At 40.2% G+C, this 15598-nt stretch overlaps 1 protein-coding gene across 2 annotated transcripts in view; it reads left to right on the forward strand.

The window, feature by feature from the left end:
* The window catches only part of LOC112982209 (cadherin-6), a 110365-nt gene that overhangs the window by 48061 nt on the left and 46706 nt on the right, over nt 1-15598 (forward strand). For both annotated transcript variants that reach the window (XM_064506885.1, XM_064506884.1), the window contains one exon: nt 5287-5642. In XM_064506885.1, coding sequence (XP_064362955.1) covers nt 5415-5642 — 228 coding nt within the window. In that variant the 5' untranslated portion in view covers nt 5287-5414. The remainder of the gene's footprint in view (nt 1-5286; nt 5643-15598) is intronic.

Genomic DNA, 15598 nt, shown 5'->3' on the forward strand with positions numbered 1-15598 from the left:
CAGCAGGGTCAGTTCTCTGCCTTTTTTTTTCTTTTTTTTTTAACAAGAGCCTAAGCAGTCTCCATGGGGAGGAATACTGTTTATTGTTTCACATGAATCAGGAAAAAAAAAAGAACAACTAACTATTCATATTAGATGAATTTTCAGATCCAAACTACACTCACCCAGGGTATATCAGTAACATTTCCTGTGCTCCGTTTCCTAAATTGCTATGCCATAGCATCTATTCATTTTCACCTCCTCATTCATTCTTAGTGTGACAATAACTGTGGATTAGTGATTCTTGCAATACAATTAATGTTAATTCCAGTGCACTAATGGACCTTAATCCTAAAGTGTGAAGCTTTGTACCCAGCCCTCAAACAATGAAATGATGACAAGGGAATAAACAATCTATTATACTGGCATTTTCGTTTGTATAAACTGTTTGTATTATGTCAGAAATTTTAGAGACACTGATTATTGTTGATGTATTTAGAGGATATTCAAAATCAAATAATCATCAGCCCATAATGTCTGAGGCATGTAAATATATATAGAAAAGTAAGTGAATGCATGGGATTTGAAAAGAAATGATGCTCAAGTCCAAAGTGTAGAACAATTTATAAAGCATATTCCTCTCAGAGTCTATTGAGCAGGGAGGTGAACAGAAGGGAATGAAGGAAAAATGTTTTTCATCCCCTCCCTGATGGCTCTGATAGGAACTGTCTTCACTAGTTCAGTGTTATTTAATCACTATCCAGAGACAACATTGCAGCCCACAACCCTAAGTACCAGCCAGGACTGAACCTCTTTGTAACTCCCTATTTCAAGAACCTGCACATGGTACCTGCCAGTCTAAGCAGGGAAAGCCATGCCCAAGCAGTGCTCCCTGATTAAAGTCCTGGAGGGACTTTAACAGAGGTATTTCTTCTTTGACTTGTGGTTGAAATAATTAAGTGTCTCAGTAAGCAGGTAAATCTGCATGTAATTCTCACATTGGTGGCATTAGGGCATTATCTACATTAACATTCAGCACACAAGATACTGGGGGAAAGGGTGAATTGTAAGGTTGACTATGAATATCATCACCTAGAGGAAATAATTTTGAAGTAAGCTGATATTTATAGTGATTAAGTAATTGTCTGAGGTTTTGATCCTTCAGAGAGGCATGATCATAAACTTTAAATCTATGACTTGTCACACTGAAGACAATTCTTTAACTGCAAGTGACATTGCTTTTATGTTAATAATCATCATACTGAAAGTTAGACTGGGATTTTTTTAAACTTTGGTATGCAGTTTCCTTCTGCTCCCATGAAAAGCCTAGATCTGCTACATATTTGAGCTGACAGAGCTAAAGCCAGTTGTCTGAGACTGTCATACAATAAAATTGTTTTCACTCTTGACATTTTAGTTCATTAGCACAGTTAGATCCCCCACTGGCTGACCGGCTGATAACTGAGAAAAGTGGGATGTTTAAAGTGACACTTTTGTCTCATTGCCTGTCTTTGTGTGATTTGAAGAAAACAAAGAAATTTTAGCCCCATCCCTCCCTACCAAGCAAAAGGTCCCATGAGTTATACTTTACACACCTCCATTTAAAGGAAAAAATGTTCCTTGTGAATAAATAGTTTTCAAAATACTGAAAGGAGTAAATACAGCAATTGCAAGAGAGAAATTATCACGCCGCAGAGACCTCTCTGGCGCATGAGCCATTGGAGCTGAAGCACAAAATGGCAGCTAACAACCACCCGTGCTCACTCTTTACAAAAGTCTTAGCAGAGAGTGCAGTGCTCCCGTCCTCTTTATTCACTCAACTTTACACACCTCCATTTAAAGGAAAAAATGTTCCTTGTGAATAAATAGTTTTCAAAATACTGAAAGGAGTAAATACAGCAATTGCAAGAGAGAAATTATCACGCCGCAGAGACCTCTCCGGCGCATGAGCCATTGGAGCTGAAGCACAAAATGGCAGCTAACAACCACCCGTGCTCACTCTTTACAAAAGTCTTAGCACAGAGTGCAGTGCTCCCGTCCTCTTTATTCACTCAGCTGAATGTGCCGCTCTGACCCGTAAAATAGTTTTCAGCACCTATAGGGCAAAACCATCCTAGACTTCAGCTTGTACTTACCTCTGTTGCCCACTTAAGCCCAGATCTGTGAAATGTGTCTGCTCTCTGGGTGCTGGCACAGAAGTTACCGGGGCTTAGCTGGTCTGCTGCTGCGTGAAGACTACCCAGGCAAGAAGGATATTTCAGGATCATGCCCTTAGTTCAGCATTTTAGACACATCTCAGCAGAGGAGAATAAAAAAGCCATATTTCACAGCTATGATATCACTCTCACGAGCTATATTTCAGCATAAGCCACTACAAAACCTCTCCCATGACATCAGAGCTGTGAAATATAGCTGACTTCAAGTGCAGAAAACTCCCCCGCAGGAATAAGTGTTTCCTGGCAACTGGCATTTATGGGACTGATCCTTTAAAAGGCTGGCACGCACCCGTTCCAGGTAATTCTGCTCTAGGCAGTATCGCTGAGGAAACGTTACGTACAGGAGCACAGGTATCGAGCCCCACTGTGGGATTTGTCCGTAGGGGTAATGAGATGAACGCTGGGGGTGCCTGTCGAGTGATGATTTTCGCTCCTTCACGCCTCAGCAATCCGTACAGACTTCACTAATAGCAAAATAATAGGTTTGTTCATATACGCTCTGCTCCCTACCTCAGACCCTGCCTGCCCAATAAGGCGAGCCATGTGCGCACAGGCAGAACATCTCATCAGTCTTTTCACATCTACGCTCAGAGCAAATATCATGATAGGCCTGCTGTTAAATGGCAGCTCACCAGGGCTGCCACTGCCCAGGGCACTAATTAACTCACCTAGGCAGGCTGCAGCCTCGCCCCAAAGCAGTCTGACAATAAAATGAAAGTCAAAAATACTGTACAAGACATAATCTCCTCTTTCATATCACATCAGAGAACATGCCCACCAGAACAGGCTCCACTCAGAGCTGGGAGGTTAGAAGAGCGGATGTTGGCAGAGCCATAAATGAGGAGACCCTAAGCGAGTCAGAAGGATACAGGAGAAGGAGAACAGATAAGAATGAGGAGAGTTAAACCAAGCTCAGTTCTCTGTAGCCTGGTGCCTGACTCTGCCCATGTCCCCCTCGAACTACCTGCGCATTTATTTACTGGTGCTCCATTAATCACCTTGAATGCAATTGCTGTATATATTGTAAAGCTCAGGCACCTTGGTTTTTCCTATTCCTCTCATTTTTTCTTCCGCTCTCCTCTGTGAAAGTCCTCTTCTTACTAAGGGAAAAGCACACTGGGCAGTGGGTCCGTTCTTACTGTTACATTTGTGTGTGTGTGTGTGTGTGTGTGTGTGTGTGTGTGTGTGTGCGCGCGTGTACGTACTGATATATCTGTGTGTGTGTGCATATGTTTGTATATATCCGTGTCTGTCTGTCTCACAACACTCAAAGCCTTACATGGATCAGTTCCCACAGACTACAGGACAAAGCTGGTTTTTTACCTACAGAGGGCTTATGGATGTTAAGGAGAGCTAACTGCAAACTTTCCCTTTGCTCGAGAGAAGACTACACTGCTTCAGAATGAACCATGCCTATTCCACTCGTCCTCTCAATGTTAAAAAATGGATTCTCCCTTCCCCAGAAGTTACCTTTTCACTGTATTTTACCTTGAGAACCAGTAAAATGATATTGTTTGAATAGCCCTGTTCCACTGCCTACTATCCATCTAACAGCTAAGTGGTATTTCTTTAAAGAATGATTTAGTAAGAGGAACTGTAAGAAACTTGAGGTTATTTTATACAATTTATTACTAAGAACAATGACAACCAGAAGAGTGGCTAACCTGAGGCATTATAAATGCTTTAACTCCATCCGTGTAGCTCAAAGGCTAAATTCTGCCTGATTTACACCTTTAAAAAACTACAGACGCATAATACAGCAAAGAATTTGGCCTTTGATATAGAATATGATCCAAATAGTATTGTGCAAAATGTTTACAAAAGAAAACAAAAAGAATAATTTCTCTTTGGGATTTGGTTGGAAAGCAACAGTTGCTATTTACAAATATTGATAGCTGCTGCATTGAATTTTAAGCTGTTTTAGAATGATTTATAGTTTTTGATGAGGATACTAAAAAAGAAAAAACTTTTCCAAAGAGCATCTGCGCAAAACAAACTGAAAATGCATCATATGATCCTTCTTTAAGAATATGGATCTGTTTGGAGTAAAAAACAAACAAAGTATCTATGAAAAATATTCTTATATGTTGTCGAATGTTTCTGTAAAGTAATTTTAACTTCTTCAGACTTATAAAGTGTTCCAAAGTTGTTCATTAAGCATTTTGCATTATTGGTCACCCGAGATATGTAGTATCATTTCTTCTTCCTGAGGGGAAGATTTCAACTTTTTTTAAAAAAACAGAAGAATAGTTAAAACCACACTATGGTACTGTTTGTATAGCTTTGTTCATGATGAAATTCTTGAAGTCTTCAGAAATTGGTATCATTTTGATAATTATTTTGTACGTGTCCAGATATTTAATATGAATGTAGGAAACAGTAGCTAAGAAGAACCCACAAATAAAGATGAACCAGCTCAGAGGTTTTGTTTTTAAAAGTTACTAATTAAAATATTTACATGTATAACTATGTAGTTTAAGATCCAATACTCAGTATAAAACTCTGGCAGTAGATAACTTAGAAAATCAAATTAAGGCCCTACACAGTATCAAACAGCTCTTAGATGTGGAAGATATCGACAAAGATGTGCATTTATTTCACTAACCCATTTACCTGTCCTTTCTCACATGAAATCAAAGGCAAAATTCTTAAATTTGGGGTAAAAATCATGGAGCCATTTAAGTAAGTCCAGGCTTTTCAGCCCATAACTATAGCAACCTAATACCTCCTGGGAAGGCAATGTGCACTCTTGCTAGCCCTTTTTAGTGTAGTAATGTAACCCCATCAAGATCCCCAGTCACCATCTAATCAGTTATATCCCAAAGTCCAGGCAGTAAAAAGAGAAATATCTAGTGTTCATTAATCCAAGAATGGAAGTAAATGGAGGTAAAGGGAAAAATAAACATCAGGAATACTTCCTCCTACTTAGTACAGATTCACTTAGATTATTTGAAGGACCACTTGCAACGTTTTTGAACCAGAAAGCCTAGCTTTTCAACAATCACTATTACTCTTCTACTTTTTGGACTTACTTGCTGTAATGATTAAGTACCTTTGAAAATGCTTAAAATGTTGTCATTTTTATTTTCAGATATCCTTTGAGACTGCAAAGACTGTTTAAAGAAAGAAGAACGCATGAGACTGGATCCAGTGCAGTAAAGTAGGTTAGTTTGAGGACAAGAAAATAAGTCATTATTTGCACCTCCTTGTGTTGCCGTGATGAGAACTTACCATTGCTTCTGGCTGCTGTTTTGGGCTGGTCAGCCCCACCAAAGTTGCTTAACTTTGTTGTCCAAAAGGACTAGTGGCTTTCCAGAAAAGGAAAAGGTTTTGGTATTGTCTGGAAATAGCAGGAAAGACTTCAATCGTTCCAAAAGAAGCTGGATGTGGAATCAGTTCTTTTTATTGGAGGAATACACAGGGACCGACTACCAATATGTTGGCAAGGTAAGATTCTTTTAGACACATACACATTTTGATTTTAAAAGCATTAGAAAGCCATCAATAACAAGTATATATGAATGATGTCTACTGCAAATGTTAGTGCTCATTCCTGCCTGTCCAGCTTCAGCCGGAGAAAGGTTAGAATACCTCAGCATCAAATTGCAATCAACAGCCAGGAAGGCAAAGTTCCCAGTTCAGCCTGTGAGTCCCATGGCCAATCATACACAATTATTTTAAAGATTTTATTTTTATTTTTGTCTGGAAAAAATGCAGTTCAATTGCGGGATGATATTCTAGGCCAGATTCTTAGCTTTAAAATCTGATATGCCTTTTCCGTTATGTTCATTAATTTTGGTAGAGTCCTACCATATAAACCAGAAGAGGGTTTGGTCCAAGATATTTAGGATTCACAGTGCCAGTATTTTGGTGAAGTTGCTCTGCCTGTATTTTGGTGAGGTTTCTCTCATCCATTTCATTTCTCATTCTCCACTGCAGATACCTCTGATGAGGTTTTGTGGTGCCACTGAAGACTCTGTAATATGACCATAATACCATAAGCCATGCTATTAGGAAGAGTTGAAGCATACTGTGCTTATATATTAGGAAACAATAAATGGCTGAAAATTTCTATGCTCAAAGCATGATAACAGTTAGAAAAGGGTCTGTTGAAAAAAAAAAAAAAAAAACACAACTCTGAGAATAGCTACCTCCCTGAGCAGCAGAGTCCCATGTAGACAACAACCTTTATGTGAACTGCAGAGCTAATGGAACTGTGGTTGAGTCCAGAATGAGTCTATACTGTCCAAGGTGCCATAGTCTATAGGATTCTGTATTGCAGAATGCAGAAATTGTGCTATTGATGACATTCAAAGTAGAAAGCTTAGTTTTCCAAACTAAAATGGGATTGTGTCTGATTTAGTTTGATCTTTCAAGTCTCTTAGCAAAGGCTGAAGATCGCAGTGGTCTGACATTTTATCTCCCTCTGCAAGGTTCTGAGCGTTCCCATGAGAGATGATGGCTGCTTTGCTTGCCTGCCAGTCAGCTGTCAAAGTTGGATGTGACACTTCTTTCCTACTAAATGGCTGCAAGGCATGATTCAAATGAAGAGCTACTCAGCTGGTATAATACTCATAGAGTTCCAACCAGGATAATCAGCATCCATTGAGCCCAGTGAATCTACAGCAAAAAGCCAAAGGCAGAGAGTCCTCAGAGAGGAGAAGTAGGGAGAGAAGATAAGTGGGTAAGAAAACGAGTCGGGAGAAAGTAAGAGGGAAGAACTAGGAAGACAGAGGTGGACTGAGAGGAAACTTCACAGAGAGGAATCAAGATAGAGGAGTGGAAAAAGAAATCAAATAGGCATTATTTTTAAGAATTAGTCTTCTGTCTATTGGTTCTTTAATACACTTACTATTACAAAGCATAGAAATGACACATAATGTATAAATGTCATTGATTCTGTGTCCCTGGGCTATTCACAAGTGGCCTTTCACACGTCTTTCAAATGCCAGAACTACTCACACCCTTGTAATTGAACAATTAGCCAAGAGGCATGAAATAGAAGCCATTTATTATTAGAGAAAGTTGAGTATTGGTGTGAGGATAAATGATGGAAATAGCTGGATGTCTCTAAATTGAGGTAACCAGGCAATTTAACTGAACAATTAAACTTGATTGGTGTGGGCAAATGAGGATAATGAACATGTTTATTAAGCATATTTTCTCTCAGAGGAAGTTAACCTTAAATATGACCTGACAATGATAAGCATATTTGGTTATAATATTTTTGTTCTATTATAAAGAAATGTAAACAGTAAAATCATTAACACCCTTAGCAACATATATATGTAAAAGGGAGTTCTGCTTAGGTCTGACTGCTTATGCAGTCAGATCTGGTTCTTGTTTTTCGTGTTCAGTAGTTGAAACTGGTAGGGATTAACATCAGAGTTCTAAAAAATGATTCCACATAAGCTGTCAGAAAATAAAAAACTTTTACTTTGTTTTTTTCTGTTAACTTTTTTAACATCTGTTTAATTCAATCAACCACATCAAAATTTGAGATAAAAGCAGTCTGTTGTAAAATATTCCAACAGCATTATTTCTATAACCACCTAGATTACAGCTGGAGCATCCTGTAGCTGTTTATACTACAAAAACAAATTTGTGACCGTATTTTTGGAGAGGACGGGAGGAAGGGAGGAGAGAAATGCATTTAGGTTTGAGATAATAAAAAAGAAGGGTGATGTCTCTGAAGATATCAAACAGAGCAGCAGATTTCAGGGCACTACTGAAAACAGTGTTGAAGCAGTATCTGAGTCATGGAGCAGAGCACTGTTGTGCTCGGGACTGTATGCCCAATGTACTTAAGAAAGTATGTCCAATGAATGTCCTTCAGGAGCTAACTGACTAAGCACACATGAAACAAAGTAGTCCTTATTTGGTACCTATGGACACCTAAATATTAAACTAATAAACTATTAAAAAGTGGTCCAGTTTTGTATGTTGGATATTTTACCACCAGACCAAATATGCTGCGATATCACATGGGCAGCTGGCAAGAAGAAGCAACTTCCAACGTTATCAATACAAGTTGATTGCATGCAGTGGTTCTGACACGAGATCCACTCTTTTATTATCCAGTTCTTGTATTACTAAATTTCATTTCTGTATTTTCCAAAATGAAGCCTTAGAAGAAAAACAGAACGTCATGCCTGCAGTGTTGGTTAGTCTCAAACATAACAATATCAGCAACTTGCAGAAAAGTTCTAGACTGGAATTATTTCTTGTGCTACTGAATATCTTATGAACTGCAGCTATTCACTGGAGTGTGACTGATGGTCATGGTGACATTTAAACCTGAAGATATCTTTTCTTCTGGTTCAGAAATTATGGCACTTGGCAGGGACTCAATCCCAAAATAAAATAAAAGGATTATATGGGCATCAAAGTAGAGAAGTGCCCAGCACTACTGTGCAGCAAAAATTTGGAACATTTGAGTCAGGTTTCTAAAAAGATCTACTTGTACCAGTGCCTGTTTGGTAGGACTTTAAAGGGCTGGGGTGAATGCATCTCTAAATCCTAGATAAACAGTGAAGTAGTAGTGCAGCTATATGTAGAAATATACGCTATGTTCCCTAGAGGTGTTCAGATTTACCTGGAAAACAGAATGGAAAAATCCACCCTGTTACAATAGTATATTCAAAAGTACAGTAACCACGTCTCTCCATTTGTATGCAACTGATGTCTTTACAAAGCCATCCCATTGGCTATATAAAATCCATGTACTGACATCCATCACCAAGTGGTCCTGTCAGAGCACAAACTTACAAGTTATTGTTAAATAAAGGGATAGGATGCGTCTTCCTTTTAGACTAAAGAAAGGTCTGAACAAATCTTAAATCTTATTCATTAACCCAGAAATAGCTTCTGGCAGCCTCCAGTGGAAAGGAGCAACTTGCTTTCCTGATAACATCAGGGACAACAGTAGAGCAGTTTTGTCACACTCTGTCTATCTGGCACTAAAAGGAAACTTCCAGACATACTTTTTATTTTTGCTATGTCTTATTGATGTTCATATAATTCAAGCAGCGTGCTTGCCTGTAAGCTATCTGATGTTACTACCTGTACGTCCCATCATAAACAATCATTCTCTGCTGACAACTCCATCTTTCAAGGAAGATAAAGTCAAAGTCCTTCTGCTATGTGGCCTGGCAAAGCAGAAAGGATAGTGCATTACTCAGGGCAAAACTAGTGTCTTTTTGTTTTGTTTCTTTGGTGTCAGAAGAACCACTGGTAAAGACAGGGTCTCCTCTGTGAGGCTTTGGGTGAGGAGGGGATAAAGTGAATGGTATTGCAAGATACTTTCAGGTACTGTTTTTCTTTCTTTTCACTGATTTTACTTCTGGCTACAGCTCTTTTGAAGGCAAGCAGAACAGTCCCCTGCAGGGTATTTCATCAGAATCAAATCAAACAAAAGCTAGAATCTCTCCAAACCATTACTAGTGGTGAGACTAAGTCACTTACAGAGAGAAAAGATATCGGACTGTGAGCACACACAAAGGGCTGTTTAAACAAAAAAGTTTTTACCATATAATATAGTTCATGTATTTTCAGCATTTCAGGCAATAATGGGTCACTTACTCCAGCGGTTAGAAGTTATCATATCTTAGTTGGAATGCATGATAACGAGCAAGAGAAATCTTCACTTTCTCTCAGAAATTTAATAGGCTAGCATTCTGTCCTTATCATCAAAACTGTTGTCCCCCCAAAAAAGCAGATGTGAAAAGTCAAACTAAAATGACTATTTGCATCTTCACTTTTAACACACTTTATGCAATCCTATTGGCAAACACTTACTCAGTATTTACTTTCTCTTCCTTGTACCTTGTGCTATGATATACTCCTGATGTCTTTGGTTTCCTGTTACAAATCCAGTTACTATTTGTTGTCTTAGTGAGGCCTAAAATTAAAAATTATATTTGCGACTTCTATTTATTCAGTGAGTCTATTCAAAAGGGTTTTCAATTTCTCTCGATGTTCAGAATATTACTTCTCTAGAGCTAGATTCTGCACTCTGCTTCCAAGAGAACTAGCAGCCCAAGAGACAGCCTGTAAGTCACTGTACAGCTTGTCAGTCCTGAACAATTCCTGGGCTCGGAGTGGCTCACAGCAAAACCAGAGAGAGCCATCAGTCACCTCTAGCTTACACCAATCAATCTGAGCTGCTCTGTGGCTGCGGCACTGCCCACAGCTGACACAGGGCTCTGGGCTGGACTCCTGTCCCCAGCAAGCCCTCACTGTTCTCCTTGCACAGCTGAATGTGCACACAGAATTTGGTTTTGTGCTGTGTCTCTCAGAGGAGCTCTACGCCCTTTACCGCACAGAGGGAGAGGGACTAAACCTTTGCACCTTTCTAGATGCAGGCTCCCTCTGGCACGCTATCTGTGTCGGAGCGCTGTGGTCCCTGGAGGGCACTGATGGCTACCTGCGCCGCTCCTCTGCAGAGGCAGTTCTCTCTTAGCACGGTGTATGGCTTTTGTGGACCATTAGTGACAGACACTCCTGCCCTTGTTCCTGGCAGGAAAGCCAAACAGTTCTTTACATGTGCCAATATTAGTTACAATGGTAAGTTTAATACCGTGGTGAAGGAAGCATTACCACCAGCCTTTAATGGATGAGGAAACTGATTTACAAGGAGGTTAAATGGCCGATGCACAGCCAAAAGTTGGAAATTTCGAAACCAAGATTAAAAAAAAGATCAGAGTTCCTAGCCTCTACCCTCCTGTGCAGATGATTAGGCCACATGCCTTTCACTTCAACAAGCTGAATACTTGTCATTCTTGTAAAAGGTAGAACAAATGCCCTGGCGCATCTGCACTTCCTTTATTCCTCATTCATCATCCATATTTTATGTTCTTCCACTTGACTTTCCCAACTGCCCTTCATTCCAATATTGAATTGCACACATATACACATGCTTGTCTTATATTCCTCTTTGAAAGATTTACTGGTGTTGACCGTTCTCTGTACTGTCAGTCTCTGTGGAACAGAGATAACTTTGAAATGAGGGACAGTTAAGAGGTTAGAGGCCCAGGAAGAGAATCCAGAAACAGCTTGCAAATTTCTAACTGTCATATGGAGGCTAAGAAAAGAGATAATGAGAAATGGGCGGGATGGGCAAAAATGTTATTCAGAAAATGAAACAGCAGGAAACACAACATGTTTAGTATTTATGATCCTTATAATTGTGAATCTACTTAGCATCCTCCTTGTTCCCAGATATATTACACAATATTAGAGCCTTACAACCATCTGTCTCAAACAAACCACATTTCTTACATTATGGCAGATTATGGTGTAATGTCATAGAACCTCTTCCTCTTCTTTCCAGTATACCTAGAGAAGAGGAAGCGAGCAAATACTGGGACCCTCAAGTCAAGATTTCTCTCTGTTAATTCTTTTCTTATTTTTCATCTTTTGCACCCTGAATTAAATGATTTTGTTTTCCCTATGCTAATGAACCACTTACATCAGTGCTTACATTTTGGGCCACATCTTTATACAGATCATCCTTCCTCCTCTTGCCAGCAATCTGCATATCTTCTTGAACTGTGTGCCCTGAGACTTCTAGTTACAGAAAAACAACTCAACGCATTAATCTTCCTCCCCAAAAGCATGGTAAGACTGCTGGTGAAGTCCATGTTTTATTTTGGGTTACTTAGGTCACTGGTCTTTGAAGCTGTGTTTAACTTTTTCTTCTTTGTTTGTATAGCACAGTAGCATTCTCACTGTAATGCAGCAAAATGAACACGGAACATACAGGCTAGCAACACCTCAAACAAATCCCTCATTTCAGGTTCAAGACAAAGAATAACTGTTATTCCACCCCTAGTTGTTTACAACTGGCTCACCAAAAATATTAAACTATAAAGGTTAGAGAAATCTCTTTATTAGATTAAATTCTTATGTTCTGTGACTCCCTTTGCTTTTGCTGCTGTTTCCCTCACTGGAGAACATAAGTTCACAGTGGGGCAGCAGCAGATTGAGAGCTGTGGCCAGTCAGCATAACATTTCAAAACACAAACTGAAAATGTGTTGTGATATGAATAGCTACTGTTGATCCATATGTGCTAATGCAGACTGTGACTTCCTTTCACCATTAATGGGGTGAAACAAACCTCAGCCTGCACTTGCATGTATTTCAGGGTTCAATGAAGTTTGTGGTTATAGTGAAAGTCTGAGGTGACAGATGAAGGGAAGAATCACCCTCAGGATGGGAGGGAAGATGGAAGAGTATCAGTCCTTTCTCTCTCTTTTTCTACTTTCACAAAAAAACAGGAGCAACGAACATTGTAGAGACATACCGAGTGAGAGGTAAAAATGTAAATCAAAGGAGAAGGGAAAAACAGCTAAGCAAATCTCTTTTCTGGAAGTACCATTCCCACCGGTTTTTTTTTTTTCAGAGTTATTTATTTTGGAGTTGCATCATCCAAACGTGAACACAACCCTTCCATCCCCAACTTGCACATGCAATGCTGTACACAGCAGGATAACCCAAAGGTTTCCTGAGGAACCCAGCTGCACCGGCTACTCTGCATAGAGATATCACCTATCTGGCACTTGTTCTTCCTCTGTCTCTTCATGAAACAGTAAATGTTGTTTCACCAGTAGATATCTATTGGAACAAAGAAGTTTCTGCTGTCCTGTACAAGCTCACATAATCATCATCCAGACTTTTTGGCATGTTTGTCAACTTTGCCCATGTTATATTCTCATGTTGGAAGGCAACATCAACTTAAGAGAAGCCATTTGTAAAACTTGTGTTTAGAATCATGTGATCATTAATAAAAGATTAGTTCTCCCTAAAAGACCGAAGCAAACAGAATAACTGTACCTTTGTCTCTATGACATGCTTCCTCCTACCAGCATCCTTTGCAGTCGAGTTGACTGCTGCACCAGCAGTGGATTTAAAGGGCATGCAAGCAGAGGTGTCAGAGCATTCATAGCTTTTTTCCATTCCATGGTCTTCCTGTGATTTTACACATTTCAGGTCAGTTGCTTAATGCGGAGTTAATGCTGCTTACAGCCGCTAAAATTCCTCACAGAATGCCCTCTACACGTGGCTGATAACATACTCCGGGGGGTTGAGGGCAGGAAGTAAATGCCCTGTGCATGAAAACTCTCACATGTGTATGCAAAATGATTGTGAGCTGGCATGAGCATGGGCCTCATGTTGCTTCCAAGTAACAAAGCCTCTCAGGACTTACACTACTCACTCAGGTAAACCTAGCTCATACAAATATCAATTTCTTTAACCTAAAAAAAAGGAACTCTCCTTTTAGATGATTTAGACTGTTTGGATTGGAACAATTACCTGTGCTTCAGAGAGAAAATTTTTATTCCACAAATACTAGATATGATATAATTTAGAGAACATAGATGTCAATGCTGACTCACTGAAAATTCCAGGCTCTCCAGTCAAAATGAACCCTCATTCCTAGACATGCAGTGCTGGATCCTAAACTATTACTTGGAGCCTGGGATTCAATATCACTCCTGCTATATAGAATCACAGAATAATTTAGGCTGGAAGAGACCCTTTGAGGTTATCTGGTCCAACACCTTGCACAAAGAAGGTCCAATCACAGCAGGTTGCTTAGGGCTGTGTCTTGCCAAGTTTTGAGTATCTCCAAGGATGGAGACTCCACAACTTTCTATTGGCACCTCTTTCAGTGCTTAACCACCTTTCCTCTGATTTTTCTTCCTAATATATAATCAGAATTTACCTTGTTGCAACTTGTGTCCATTAGCTCTCATCCTATTACTGTACATCTCCAAGAAGCACCTAGCTCTGTCTGCTGTACATCCCCCATTAGATAGTTGTAGAGAGCAGTAAGAGTCTCCTTTAGCCTTCTCGAAGCTAAACAAAACTGTTTGTCTCTCCTCTCCTCATACATCATGTGCTCTGGCTCCCTAACCCTTTTGGTGACCTTCCCTTAGACTCATTGCAGTATGTCTTTCTTGTACAGAGGGGCCAAAACTAGATGCAGTACTCCAGTTGCATTATCACACGTGCTGAATGGAGGAAAATAATCACTTCCCTCAAATGGCTGCCTATACTCTTGCTAAAACAGACCAGCATAGAGTTGGCTTTCTTCTCTGCAAGGGAACACTGCTGATTCATGCTCATCTTGCTGCTCCCTAGAACCCCAAGTTCCTTCACTGTGAAGCTGCTTTCTGTCCAGCCTGCACTGCTGCATGGGGTTATTCCAGTGCAGATGTAGGACTTTGTATTTGCCTGTGTTGAACTTCATGAGGTTCTTGCGGCTGTTGAGTTCCCTCCAGGGAGCAGCCCTACCCTCCCAATATTGACTGCTCTCCACGCACCCACCCTCCAGTTTTGTACCATTTGCAAAGTTGGTGAGGGTGCATTCCAACATTCAAGTCATTAATAAAGACATTAAGCAGTACTGACCCCAGTATCGTATCAACCCCTGAGGAACATCGCTAGTAATCAGCCACCAGTTGGAATTCATACCACTGATCACAGCCCTTTGAGCTCAGCTACCCAGCAATTTTCCACCCACTTTATTTGTCCATTTATTTGTCTATACGGATACTATGGGAGACTGTTTAGCCTTGCGAAAGTCATGAAGCATCCAATGATCTCTACTTGTCCACAAGGCCATCCATCTCAACACAGAAGGCAATCAGGTTGGTTAAGCACAATTTGCCCTTGGTAAATCCATGTGGGCAGTTTCCAGTAACCTTTTTCTTCGTGTGCCTGGAAATGATTTCCAAGAGAATTTGCTCCATAACCCTCCCTGCAACTGAAGTGAAGCTGGCAAGGTCCTTCTTCTTGCCCTTCTTGAGAATGGGCATGATTTTGCCTTTTTTCGGACCTCAGGAACCTTCTCCAATCACTGTGACCTTCCAAACACTATAGAAAGTAGCTTTGTAATGATATCAACCCATTCCCTTGCCATCCTCAGATGCATCCTACGTTTTCCCATGGACATGAGAATGTCAAATTTGCTTAAATGGCCCCTCATTTGATTTTCATCTGCTGAGGATAATGCTTCACATCCCTTCCCCAGCCCCCCACCACAGATTCTGCTCCTAGGCTCAGGGACCTTTCAGGCCTGAGGGCAAATTGTCATCAACTTTCACATTCCAGAGCTATTCTTCTTTATTCCTAAGTGACAATCCAACATCATAGTGCATCACCTGGTAAACTCATCAATCACCTGTGTCAAGAAATTGCCTTGTGACACACTCCGGAAACCTCCTGGGTTGCTTACATCCAGTCCCATTGCCCTTCCAGCAGACATCAGGGTGGTTAAAGTCCCTCATGAGTACCATGGCCTGCAGTCAGGAGGCTTCCTCCAGCTGTCTAAAGAAGGCTTCATTTACTTTCTATTTTTGACCAGGCAGTCTGTAGCAGATGGCTACCCTGACATCAC

Source organism: Dromaius novaehollandiae, chromosome 2 (genome assembly GCF_036370855.1).
Source record: "Dromaius novaehollandiae isolate bDroNov1 chromosome 2, bDroNov1.hap1, whole genome shotgun sequence".
Classification (NCBI taxonomy): domain Eukaryota; kingdom Metazoa; phylum Chordata; class Aves; order Casuariiformes; family Dromaiidae; genus Dromaius; species Dromaius novaehollandiae.